The following is a 14,142-nucleotide window of genomic DNA, read 5'->3' as shown; positions in this document are numbered from 1 at the left end:
AAATTTGTACATGTCTAAATTTTTTTATATGCTTTCTCAATCAATAGATTTTAGAAGATGATGTGTAGAGGAATGATATGTTGGTTACCTGATCTGTGGTGTCCAAAATCCAGTACTGGAAAACACCATCATGCAGAGCTGTGGTCTGGATTTGGATACTCAACATCATATAATTTGCTCTGTATTGTGACTGACCACAAGACACTGCATGCAAGCAGTCATCAACACCAGTGCCACAGCTCACTCCTAATTTATATCATGTCATGCTATGTTGTCCAAAATGGGTGCTTGCTTTTGTCAGAAATTCTTTTTATTTAAGAAAAAAGTCTGAAATGCCTCTACAAGCCGCTGCAGTGGAAACAAAAATATACTAAACATTTTCCGTACTGAGCTATGGGAAAGATTTTTGAGGAAACTCTAAACGTCGCTCTATTGGGCATTTTGACTTGTTCTCCAGCAACTTCTGAGCTGAGGTAGGGAAGCAATTATACACTGATGTTGCTAAATACAAAGCAATAGAGAGTTTGATGATTGTCACAGCCTGAACACTGACCGTCACGTGGTGTTTACTTATTTAATTATACTTCTCATTTGCACAGTGCTTGTCAGAGTAGTTTTAACCCCAAGAGAATCACCTGCTGGCTCTCATGCAGAAGACAAGAGTCAACACTACACAACCTCATGCAGTATGATAGGAGTTTCTGCTATGGGCATTATGAAGTAGTGGGTAGTATGACTGACACTCTTCACTAAAACCCCCAGAACACAAAGACTTAAGCACAGGTACAAGCGTAGACCACATGTAGACCACAGGCCAGATGTTACCAGCCCAGACCAGCCCAGCTAGCAATTTTTTGTTAACCATTTGCCTCACTGAGAGATTTGGCAGTGAAATGTGTTATATAGACGTCACACTGATCACAGTCTGATCTGAGACAACCAACGTTGATGGACAGACAGGATGTGAACATGTACCACGGTTGTTGGGCTGCGTCAGGTGGCCTCATGCTCGCGCTTGGACGCGCCAGCTTTGGCACGCTCAGCCTTTTGTCTTCAAGCTAGCGACCAGACAGCACCATTGAGTCCCACGGGACATCACCACGGCAACAGCTGGAACCCGGCACAGTCTCCCTGGCAACGGAACAGAAAAGGAGCAGCGTGGCGATGGGGGGAAGGCAGAACTGTACGTTTGCATCTAATGTGATTGGATTACACGACCTCTGGTGTGTTCCACACTCTGACGCCTCTCGCCTCCACTCCCTTTCACTTTATAATACACTCCCTCCATCCTCTCTGGTCTTCCCATGTAATTACAGTCTCCCCCTTGTGTTCTTCCCCTCTTTCGCCACAGAGATAAAAGATTTGTCCTTGGTGACAACTAATTCAGCGCTCCTATAAACAGAGAGATATGACGAGGCAGCTACATGTTAACAATGCTGGGATGAACAACTAAGCAATATGGTTGAGTGCTGCTAAGAGTTAACGCTCAGGCTGAGAGTAATCATAAGAAAGGCAGATATGAAAGCTACTTTTGTCAATTATTTCCCAGCTAATCAGCTGATCCATGGTGTGAGCAGATGGTTGATCTGCAAGAGAGGAGAACTGGATTTATTATATCAACAGAAAATGTTCTCTTGCAAAACAGCACAGCCAGGGACTCCCCGCTGTTCACTGACCGCCAGTCATGCCCTGCACCATCTCCTTGGTAACACAGATTCGTACAAGGGTAGTTGGGGAAAGAGCACTCTGCAATTCAGGTTGGCCAATGAGGGAGGGACGTGTGATGAAATAGTCATAGCAAATGAATGAGAACTTAAAATAGCACTTGCATTCACTAAAATACAGAAGTGCCATTATCTTCCTCTCTTTTAGGGTTCATCGGCATGTGCCGTCTCTTGCATGCACGCGTTCTCTCTCTCTCTCCCTAACAAGGCTGCGGCTTTCAGTCAACGCGCCAGTAAGCATGTGCAACAGCGGCACGGTGTGTACCGAGGTCTGGCACGCTCACAGCAAGAGGCGAGGCAGGAAGGAGAGAGAGGGAGGGAAAAAGAGGGAAGGAGGGAGGGGCGGAGCTTGTCTGGAGCATAGGCTGACGTCAACGGACTCGCGCTCACCATGTGCTCATGCCTCACGTGGACTGGGGAGCAGGCAGAGAGCGCGCAAGGGAGGGGCTGTGGAGAGAGAGAGAGAGAGAGAGAGAGAGAGAGAGAGAGAGAGAGAGAGAGAGAGAGAGAGAGAGAGCACGCAAGAGAGGGAGGAGAGCAGTAGAATCTCAGGCTCAGTGCTAGTAGAGGAGAATGTAATGTAATTACATGCAATTGTGTCGGTGCGTGGCCTAAATTCCCTGGCCGACAAATGTTTTTTTTCCTTGTATATTACATATTAATGATGAACTAACTTTTAAATAGCATATAAACGCTAAGATATAGAATAAATTTAAAGAAGTATTAGTATTATTATTAGTATTATTAGTATTAATATTATTAGCATTACTTTTAAAATTCGTTTTTTTTTTTACATAAAACCCTTTTAGATGCTTACGTAAGCCTATTTTTGTAAATTATCTGTGGCTTATTATTCTGGGATGTACCTTCACTTTTAATAAGAACAATTTTCAACAACCAAACTAAACCTGAAATAGTTTTATTGTGCAAAATAGTAAAAACAAAACTGAACAATATATAGGTAAAACCAGTTGTTGCACATCTGGAATTCTACAAAACGGAAGCTTGCTTTTCATTTTGCAGTTTTTTTCTGTTCCACCTTAAGTAGTGCAGCAGTTATATTCTAGCACCTGTATAGTTGCTTTAATGTAAATGCTGCACTATTTAAGGTGGAACAAAAAGAAGGCAATTTCTTAAGTCATTTGTCCCATGCAGTCGCCCCTCTGACCACCAAACACTGCTGAAAACATTAGCAAGGTTTACGTTGCTTATATGCATCGTTATCATAGCTTATTTGTGGCATACTGGTATAATGGTTCTGACAGGTATAACAGCCACTACTAGAACTATATAAGATCATTTTATATCGCAGCTTAAAGAATATGCACTGTGTAAGAGTCCATGAAAAAAATGTCTACCCATCAACACCTACGTATATCGTGCTCCAACTCTGTTACATCACATTATCATCATCATTCAGTACAATCTCCACAGAAATACTAGGGTTAACACAAGCTCCATCAACTCAAAGAATAAGACAACTAAAGGTGCAAAAAAGGGAAAAAGAAGGACAGCCTGATAAACATAATGACTAAGCAAGGTCTCCCTATGAGGAGTGAAGCCACTGTGGCATATGCCTATGACACTATTCTGCCAATACTGCTTTGGCTGTGTGAGAGTGCGTGGGCTGAGGAGGAGGGAGGGAGGGCGAAAGAGAGAGGGAGAGAGACAGCACAAGTGAAAGTAGCTTAAAAATCAGAATCCTATGTCTGACACCAAAAAAGAGCTTGTGTACACAAAATCACTTTCTAAATGTTCATGTTATTTTGCTGCCCTGAGGTCCACTTTTAATAACGTTTGATTTAAAGCACTCAAACAGTCATAACTAATTTTTACATGAATATTTTTTTCCAAACTCTCTTCATTTCTTGGAATTTAATACTGGTTTATGTAAATTAGCTCTGTTCTGACTGGCTGCCCTATACTGTGCCTCAGCAGCCCAGGCTGAAACACTCCTTGTAACTTCAGCAAAAACAGGCAGATCTAAACTGCTGTAAGATGAACACGTGCATAAATGTAACTGCACTGTTGTTTTTTTTTTTAATCACAGCAACAATGAAGTCAAAACATGCCATTTGTGTAACTGAAAGTTAGTACATTGACCATGTGTACTGGGGAGTGAACAGCATGTCTTGATACCTAAACGGTACTTGCATACGACATCAGATTAACTCTTATTTCAAAAAAGTGAGGAAACTTCAGTTTACCATGATTTGGGTCCATTTTTTGCTTTTTCCCCTATTTATCACATCTGAATCGCAATTCAGGCAATTCAGGTCAGCTGTGCACCTTTCACCAGCAATCTGACCCTCAATCACCATCTCACTCACTGTTTTAAACATTAACCTTTACAACAACAACCTCCTTAATCCAATCGCGTCCAAGCCGGTGTTGCTTTAAATGGGACGAGATCAGAGTTCCGCATGGAAAACACAATATCCACTACACTCACCCCAAGGGCATTAAGCGCATTAAAAAAGTCATGGAAATCTGCTACCTCACACACATTTCGAGCCAGCACAGCAAACCTAGTGCGGCTTCGGTATCGCAGTACTAAAACCTCACTCAGCTCCTTCTTTTGTCACCATCCCCACCTTCTTTAACACCTGAATCATAGCCTATTGCCACTAAGTAGGTCTTTTCCCTGTTATGTGACAGCATCTCCAAACTAAGAAGGCATAATCATGTTCCTTCAGGGGTAGGCAGTATATCCTGATATCACTGGTATCAGGATAAATTAAAACAATACACTATTGAGTATATTATGGGTATCACCAGTACTTCAACACCGAACAACTACTTACATCATAAAGAGAACGATTTATGCTATTTATAGAGAGCCTGTAAACAACAACAAACTAGGTACAGTAACTATACAAATTGCATAGTTATAAGTAGCTGGATATTTGTTAAGTCATTTTGTTATCTTGTTATATGAATGTATTTGTTACCAATTGTTTGATATTTACCTCCTAATACTCCTTATATAGTTTATTATAGCAAATGTTTTGCTGGTGCATTCCACATGTTCCAGCTTGTTTGTAAACTTTAGAAAAACTAAATATTGTGATACAAACTGTGTATCACAAAAATGTGAAGCATAGTAATGTTTTTTTTGTCACCCATCCTCCAATGTGAACAAAACACGTTTTTGAGCTCCTGGCCACTAGAGATCACAGCTCCTACCTGGATGTAGCGTAGGGCGCTTCTAAGCACACTCAAGTTGGACGTCTTCTTCTCGTCCACGTTGGGGACGTTCCTCTTCAGTGTCTCAAAGCATTCCTTCAGATGTGCTCGTCTACGGCAGACACACAGGGCAGGTCATAAATGACTCATTTCCTCTTTGTTTTGACCAGGCCTTTGTGAATTGCGATTTGACGCTTGAGTTAATGTGGCAGCTTTGGAGGGCAGATATGACAGCACAGTATGTTGACATTATACAGTGAGAAGGTGCATAAAAATAGCCTCCAAAGACACTCCTGTCTGCTGTAATATCATTCCTATATCTCACACGTTTATAAATATCTTGCATGTACAGACACTCTGGGTCAAATTCATAAACAGGTACAACATTGTACAAAGTAGGCGGATTACTTTTTTGTGTCCAGATCAAAATCAGGTTAATAGTGTAAACTTCAGAGGATATTGTTTTGCAGTATCCCAATCTTTCCAGACTGTTAAACCGTTAAACCTTTGGTTAGATAAATGGTAGAATCTACACCAACTGTTTCACTCTAGTGTCCCATGACTGCACACTGTCGCACAGCTCCAACCTCATCATCAAGTTCGTAGACGACACAACTGTGGTGGGTGTCAACAGAAACAACGATGAGACAAACTACAGGAGCGAGGTGAGCCGTCTGGCCTTGTGGTGTAGACACAACAATCTCCATCTGAACACTGACAAGACAAAGGAGGTTGTTGTGGACTTCAGGAGAACGTGTACCCAGCATGCTCCTCTGACTATCAATGGTGCTGCTGTGGAGAGGGTGAACAGCACCAAGTTCCTGGGCGTGCACGTCACAGAGGACTTCTCCTGGGCCAACAACACAGCATCACTGGCCAGAAGGGCTCATCAGTGCCACTACTTCCTCCCCAAACTGAGAAGAACCAGTGGGCCAGACCTCATCACATGCACCTTCTACAGAGGTACCATCGAAAGCATCCTGACCAGCTGTATCACCGTATGGTATGGCGCCCGCACCGTGTCCTTCTGCAAGACACTTCAGCGCATCGTGAGAGCTGCTGAGAAGATCGTTGGCACCTCCCTCCCCTCTCTCCAAGAGATATACATCTCCCGTCTCACCCAGAAAGCCCTCTGCATGGCAGGTGAGCACACTCACCCACTACACAGCTTCTTCAGCCTGCTGCCATCAGAAAGAAGACTGCGGAGTCTTTGAGCTAGGACTAGCAGACTGGGGGACAGCTTCATCCACCAGGCTTGTCAGGATGCTCAACTCTCTCCCTACTTTGCCCCCACAAAGTTTGAACCAAAACACAGGTTCCTGGCCCCCACTCCCCAGTACTGAACCCTGAATTCTCAGAGACTGTATAGTCCATCACTTTAACTGCTCCATAAGCTTGTTCTAATTGCACTACTGTTTATATTTGCACTATTTATACCCACAGACCTTAATCTGCATGTGCCTTATGTCACTTTAGTGTATAAGGACCCCTTATATTTATATTATTTTTTATTATTCTATTTTTTTCTACAATTGATGTTTATTTTTACGATTAGTGTTTAGTGGTTTTAGTGTCTATTTAAATTCACACTTTTCCTGTTTATCATCTATCTAATGTTATTGTTACACCATGGGATCTGAGTAACGCAATTTCAGTACACTGTATATCCTGTACATATTGTAGTACTGACAATATAAGCTGACTTGACTTCATAATAAATACAAACAAACAAAAACAATAATGGTCCAAAATTATTTTTACAAAATATGGTTGCATTAACTTCCATTCCAAGTTAAGAATGTCTTCTATTCCCCTTTAATTTATCATTTTGGAGGTTTTAGTTTTGTCAGGATTTGTTCTGAAAACAATGATATATGTGATGCATCTGAAAAGACAAATAAATGCCTACTTACCTGTTCTTTTCCAGCTTATTGTGCACTTCCCTGGTTCCAGCTCTGTTAACAAAAGATTGATTTATTTTACACCTGGACTGAAATCTAAACAAATGAAGATCATTGCAATCATTCACAATCCCCTCCATTCAGGCATATTTCAAATGTTCATGAATAAAGTCTCCATTTCTGCAATTTGCATCCTACACGTTAAGAGCAAGTATGAAGAGCTGTGGCGAAATCTTTCCTAAGAAGAAACGGAAAAAAATGACTAACCGTTCCTACACTGCCCATCAAGTTTCCTTCAGCTTCTTTTTTTTCACTTTGTAAGACAAAAGCTGCTAAGGTTTGCTACAATTTCTGCAATAACTTTAGCTTTACCGAGCTTCATGTTCAATTTTTTTTCTCAGTATGAAGAGGAGGTTTTGCCTATAACTCTAATGATTTGACAGGCTTCATATTTAATCTATTGTTATAAGAAGATAAAACACTGAACCTGCAATGTTTAAACACTTCCAAGTGAACACCAAACTCCCAACAAGGTAATAAAATGCACAGGATGTGCCATCACTCCTTAAGGACAAAACAAACCTTGGTAGATTTTTATGTGTTTAGTTTAATCTGCTCTTCTCTTTAGTCCTGTGCATTTATTTCGTATGTAAGCATGATCCCTAACACTGAAAGCAAAACATTTGTTGATTCTTACTTAGCAATCTAGAAAACATTTTTGAACAACAAAACACATGAATAGGAATACATCCTACATCAGTAGTGCTTTCTTATTATTTCAATTAAATGAATGAACGAAAATGCCTGTTGCCAATTTCTTGTAAAGCATCGGTTCAAATATTTAAAGTATTTGATGAACAGTGTACATTACATAATTATACAGGATAAAGTGATGTTCTCACCCTCCAGGTCGCCTCTTCCCCTCTAGACTGCGGGCGTCCTCCAACGGTGTGCCATTGGTCCGTGCAGGTTGTGCGGCCTGGCTCTGAGTGCTCTGTGGCTGGGCCAGAGCAGGCTGTGGCAGCAGGGTGTGCTGCCCTGGAGCTGGTGGCTGAGTGGTGATGATGGGTGCAGGGTACGGCTGCAGAAGGGCCTGCGGCTGCTGCTTAGGGCTGTTTCCCGATTGGGGCAAGCTGCTGGCCTCTGCCTTAATGTGGCTCAGCAGCTGCCTGTGTTGCTGTTGTGGCTGCTGAGGGGGAGAGTGGGTGTCCTTCCCCGTAGGGCTGAGCAGAGGGGTGGCTGGAGGTGACAGAGCAGTGGCCAGGGGAGTTACCACTGGCATTGGGGAGGCCGTGTGGAGTGCTGGTGTGGCCTGTAGGGGGGGTGCAGCAGGGTTAGCTGGAACCATGGGGATGGGGATGACCGTGATGGGAACTGGTGGGGGGAGGGGAGGGGGCGGAGCCGGCGCAGGGGGATGGTGCTGGTGGCGCTGGAGCTCTGGCCGCATCTCCTCAGCCCAGGTTACATGGTTTATCTGCACTGCCTGAACCGGTGGGGCGGGTACCTCAGGCCTCTTCTGCTCGGCCCCGCGGGACAGGAGGGCCTTCTCTCGTCGCTCCTCTTCTTCTACAAGAAGACATAAGACAATGGCAGTAGTCTTTGTTATGTTCGGCTGTATTATGTAATACTTTGCAGTGTAACCTCATCAGTTTGACAGAACTGATAATTTGGTGCTGTTTTGTGTTTTTGTTCAGTGTCCTCACACTACAATACCCAGCATTCACCACCACAGTACTCAACAAATCCTTACTGCTAGCCAATGATCAAGAAAGGTTTGGTGACAGCGAGTACTGGTGAAATTGTACTAACCTCTTTTGGGTGATAAACTTTTTTTTTCTTTGTTCAAGGAACATGTTTAAGAATAAGCAAAACAAAAAAAACAATCAGCCTGACCCAAAAGTATTTGTCTACTCTCAAAATGTTCTTCCCCCTCCAATATGCATCACCAGAAGGGGTTTTCCTAGTCTTTAAAGCAGGAAATCTTGCACTGTGGCACCGCTGTAAGAGGAGGGCAGGCATGTTTACAACAGATGTAGCAATGGTTAGATTTTTCATTCTGGCCACACTGTCTCTTCAACACGAATAAGTCCTTTCTTTCACGATCAGTAAAAAAAAGCCAAACATATCTTTTTGTCTTGCTCACCCACTAGGCAGAAAAAAGTAAAAGCTGAGTATGACGTCCTTGAAAGTGTGTGAACTGGCTGTAATAATTCAGACTGGAATCGAAGTAACAAGATAAGACAGTCTACTGCAGACAGAGCCATACTAACTGATACTGGATGTAGGGGTTCATGACTGAATTACAATATGGACCTCAACCTGGACATGAAAAACTGAAAGCTGACTTCAACACTGCCGGAAGTCAAACATGTAGTCCGGCATTAAAACAGGTAAAGCAGGTCTGGTTGGCAAGCTGCAGAGAGAGGTTCCTGGCTTAGCGAGGGAGGGATGAGGGTTAAGAACAGGAATGTGCTTCTGTCTCTTTAAGAGAGAAGCCCTGGTAGTGGTCTGGCTCAGTCTCCAGCACTGGAGCCCTGACGTCATTCCGCAGCCTGCAGAAGAAGCAGGGGAATCTGAGGCCGGGCCAGAGCGTCTCGTCTGCAGCCTGGGCAGACTCTTCGATTGGCTCTCTTCCTGTGATTGACAGGTTGAACCACACAGCAGGATTGTACCTGATGCCTCAAGGGTTACTGCTTTTGTTCTTTAGGAGGGACTTTAATGGGGGAAGGGAGAGGGACGAGGGGCGTCGCAGCTGCCCAAAGAACCTTGCAGCTGATGTCATCAGCACTATGAGACACGAGGTGGGATCCAGTGCTGCAGTGTCTATGCTGCTTCTCTCTTCTTGCACAACCACGTCCCACTCTGAGTCGCTAATGCAGTCGGCACTGCAAGGCGGCAGTTGCCATGGACGCAGGGAGACCAACAGTCAGGCACATGGGAATCCTTGTCCATCAAAAAAACGACTGCAGTGTGGTGCCCACTCAAAAGATGCCTCCCTCTAGCAATCAGCAGATAGGACAGAACAAGCTTTTCAAGCATGCTGAGCAAAGGGAATGCACACAAATACAAATGCAGCCTCTCACCTGTAAAAAGAACTGAACACAGACGATGTACTTAGGCTACACTAGTGGTTTCCAATCCTGGTACAGTCTGTCCTATAATATTTTGTAGGGATGAACACTACTATGACAATCATACAAGTATTGTTTTTGTTTACAACACAAATATTTGCTTTTTACTTGTTTTAGTGCTTTTCTAACTCTCTACAAATAAGTTATATTTCTCTGTAGTGCTAAAGTGAATAGAGCCCACATTTCTATCATTTATGAATGTTTATTTATTGACAGTGCCAGCAAAAAAATAAAATCACATATTAGTATCTGCCCACAATTCCCATATAGGTGCAACCCTAATATTCTGGTGGTTTCCTGCTTTAACAGGAATCTTAATCATAAATAAGATTTTTTCAGTAAAGCTGGAGAACTCAAGCCCAAAGTAAGCTGCCCCTTCACTTATGTTAAAAACCATTCCCTCTCCTCTTACTCTGCAAACTTGACTTTTTACTTACAACCCTGATCCTACTGATCAGCCAATTAACAAGCCCTTCTCAGGAACGTCACCTTAATTCAGGTTGGCCTACACTTCCCATGTGTACTTCAACCAGGAATAGATTCCACATAAGACTGCTAGATTCACTTGAACTGGCAAATAATGCAACGTCATTGAACAAACATTCACTCTCACATGGGGCCTGGCTAAGAAGCATTACACAGCTGTGTCTGCAGTCACTGTATCATGCCAACGAGAGCACAGCCCAGTTTGGAGTTTCCAGGAGACTACAATACGTAGTTAGCAGAAGGACGGCACTGTGGTCAGAGCGACAAAACACTAAAGAGGCGAACGCGGCTCTTGTTGGCCATGTGTTTCTGGCACAGTGGTGCCTGGTCTCCTGACATAGATTACATAGCCTGTTGTGAGTCAGGGAAAAAAAATGTGCCAACAGGATGCAGCCATTTAAACTCCCTCTCTCTATTCCTCCCTTCTTCTCCAGAGCACATGCAATTACTCACACATGCAGAGCACACCAAACAAAGCAAGGAACCCACGCAAAGCTTTTACAGGTCGCACATAGATGCTCCGAGTCAGTCTACGGCTACAACCCTCCCAATAGCATTTACAGTACAAATAAAAAAAGCAGGACAGCAGCCAATCCGAAGTACTAAGCATAATGCAGTGCAGAGATAAACACTGGTGAGCTAATATAAGTTTCATTTTGATGATGATGTTTATGGCTATGTGGATGCTTTTAGTAGAGGCCTACTGGACCAAATTAGTGAACAACCTGATTAGGGCTGTGAGGATTCTGAAAATTTAGCTGATAATTACATATCAGTGATTGTGATTAACAGTTTGTCTTTTCTTTTAAATCGTTGGCTTATTAGCCATCCTGTTTTCCAGATACGTTTACTATGTGGCTAACACAAGTAGTACTATGGAACAGGTACTGTTGGGAGCACAGACACACTCTCACACAAGTGTTTTAGTTACACTGAATCATACAGAGTCAAGGAAACGGCTTTCTTTTGTTTTTATTTATCTGTCTCAACCCACCACAGTTTACATTTTAGCTTGCTGCAGTTTAATATCACTGAAGTCTAATGTGGAAAATTACCGCAGTCAGTTTAAATAACCTTGATCATCTTTTAGAGCTGTTTCATTAAAAGTCTGATCCAGTTTATTAACTAAAAACCTATAAGCCAGTTTCCCAGACACAGAATAAGTCTAATCCTAGACAAAATGGGATTTGTAATAGTGAAACTCAAAATACAAAACATCACACTACTGAGACATTCTTTCAATAAACAGTATATCTCTGTATTTGGGTTTTTTTGAGGTTTGGCAAGTTGGGTGCAGTGCCACATTTGAAAAATCCTATCAAAAACTATGAAAACAATGATTCTTTAAAGTTTCACAAACTGCACTGCAACACATTCAAATAAAAAGGACTAATTATGCTCCCTTTGGAATGAAACAAGCAGCTGGTCAGAATACTTCAGGTTCAAACAATATATAGTACTTTAGAGATTCCCTCAATCCTGAGTCTAATATGGCACTACGGTGCATTTTGAGGTATTCTGCACTGATAAGACTCCCTCTGAAACCATGGTAGGAAAAATGCAGGCTAAATCACTACATTGAACAAAATCGCTTATATGTTGGCCTTGAAACAATCGGCTAAAATCCCTCAAGGCTTCGAAGCGAACACACTGTAGAGGAAGGGACCACAATGCACTAAAGTGAGCTGCACAAGATAATTCCCAACTAATACAAAGAAAAATAAGTTAAACAAAGTTTGCTTCATGACATTACAAGTGTCAATCTATAACTACATTCCCAACTGCGAGGCTTATCTTCTGTTTGATATCACAAGGCAATGTGTGACACCGACCAGTACGTAATCAGTCCTAACTTCATTAACTCTAACTCTTGCTCCTTTTTCGGGGGGGGGGGGGGGCAAAGTCCAAACAACTTCCATGACCAGTTGAGCTTAACCAGGATTTGTATAAGCAGTAAAAGGCATAAGGCCCTGTTCAAACGTCTCTGCTGGACATACAACCAGTGTCTGCGGACAGGTTCTTAGGCCACCGGGATGGGACGGGTGGCTGGGTATACACATGCAGTCTTAGGGCAGCAGGACGGTCTAGCCTAGGCACACTCCTTAGACACCCCCCCCCCCCCACCTCCCGGTTTTAGAGTGACGTGACTGGGCTGTTTTGAGCAGATGGCTGGAGTGCGTTCCCATCTGAGACTGTTCCCAAAATACTCATTCCAAGATACTCGACAATGACAGGGATACAGAGAGGATTATTCCAGTTTTGAAGAGAAAAGGAAAGGAAATCAGAGACCTGGTCTGACTAGCACAGCTCTACTTTGACTATGCAGGGGAAAAATGTACATTATATAACTCCTGCATGGAGAGAGGGAGGTGGTGGTGGGGGGTGTTGCCCTACTTTCTCCCCCGTTGTGACCCAAAGGAGGAGTAAGAAGGAGGGAGGGTCTGGCGCGCACGTGGCTGCAGGGGGCGGAGCGTCAGCACGCGGTATCCGCCGGGGGCGTGGTCTTACTGACACGTCACCTCAAGAACGAAACAAAAAAAAGCTCCACTCCCAGATCGCAGCGACAAAAACAGAGTCGAAATAAAAAGCATTCCGCGATAAAACAAACAAAAAGAAACTACGCAGACCTGCGCTGAAAGGTCAGGAGAGACAGAGAGAGCGAGCAGAGTGGCCGCGACTCGAGAAGTCAGGAGATTTCTGCTCGGCAATGACATTATGTAAAATAAAGCCTCCGCTCCGTTGCCACCGCCCAACACGCAGTCAGCAACGACGTGCCCTCAACTCACTAGGAGAACATCGAGCTCGGAAAAAAACACTTCAGCCATCACATTTAGTCGGGATTTTTATCGTTGCTGTATCCAAATTGTTCTACGAATGTGAAATAGTCGAAACTGTGGAAACACATTACTGTGTTCCACCACCTCCGCTGTCCAAAAATGCACAATAAGTGAAAAATAAGACGAGGGAAAGTGCGCGCCCTCCATCCAGGAGAAGAAATGCAGCCGCCCACCGCAGCGCGCATAGTAGCGCACTAAATATAGACTGGATTTAAACCGGAAAGCGAGTGAGCGAAATGTGCCCTAATCGCGCAGGCAGCAGCCGCCGCCAGCAGCTCCTCACACTCCAACACAAAGACTCCAGCCTTCAGCCCGACTCCACTCACACACACGCTTTCGCTTCTAACCCTGCATTTCTTCAGCAAACAGCCACTTATTCGGATTTCCCGTTCCACCTTAAATGGTGCAGCAGTTACATTCTGGCGCCTCATGCATGTTAATAATAACTGCTGCACCATTTAAGGTGGAACTGGAACATTCGAACAAGAAGCCGACTTCAGCCTCGTCCAGTCCGGCGAACTCGCCCGAGCAGATGCTCCTGTAATTCGTCAGTACGGAGTTTATTGAGTGTGTGTTGTGAATCCCCCTCGCCGGTAAGCCCGTTCTCCCCCCTCCGCCTTACCACGTGTGATCTGTTGTTGCTGGGCTTGCCACTCCAGATACCTCGCCGCCTCCAGCAGCGTGTCGATACTCATCTCGTACACCGATACAGCGCGGTCTCGTCAAAGGAAATAAAAATGGCGAGCGAGGTCCCCCTGGTCGCGGACGTACGAGTTCGTTCTGTCGTGGTGTAACCCGGCGGGGTCCGAAGACGGTCATAAAATATCCGGAGATCCACACGGAAAAAAACCCTTCAGACACTCATTACTAGACTTGC

General features: G+C 43.8%; 1 protein-coding gene across 1 annotated transcript in view; it reads right to left on the bottom strand.

Moving 5' to 3' along the window:
- Positions 1-14,142, bottom strand: part of mntb (MAX network transcriptional repressor b) — a 23,848-nt gene extending 9,706 nt beyond the window's left edge. The window contains exons 1-4 of the mRNA XM_017704352.2: positions 13,888-14,142; positions 7,714-8,377; positions 6,824-6,865; positions 4,911-5,022 (exon numbers count right to left, since the gene is read on the bottom strand). Of these exons, the coding sequence (XP_017559841.1) occupies positions 4,911-5,022; positions 6,824-6,865; positions 7,714-8,377; positions 13,888-13,960 (891 nt within the window). The 5' untranslated portion in view covers positions 13,961-14,142. The remainder of the gene's footprint in view (positions 1-4,910; positions 5,023-6,823; positions 6,866-7,713; positions 8,378-13,887) is intronic.

The sequence above is a fragment of the Pygocentrus nattereri genome, chromosome 16 (assembly GCF_015220715.1).
Source record: "Pygocentrus nattereri isolate fPygNat1 chromosome 16, fPygNat1.pri, whole genome shotgun sequence".
NCBI lineage: Eukaryota > Metazoa > Chordata > Actinopteri > Characiformes > Serrasalmidae > Pygocentrus > Pygocentrus nattereri.
Note: the sequence above shows the minus strand (reverse complement) of the source record. Positions and strands in the feature narration are given on the sequence as shown.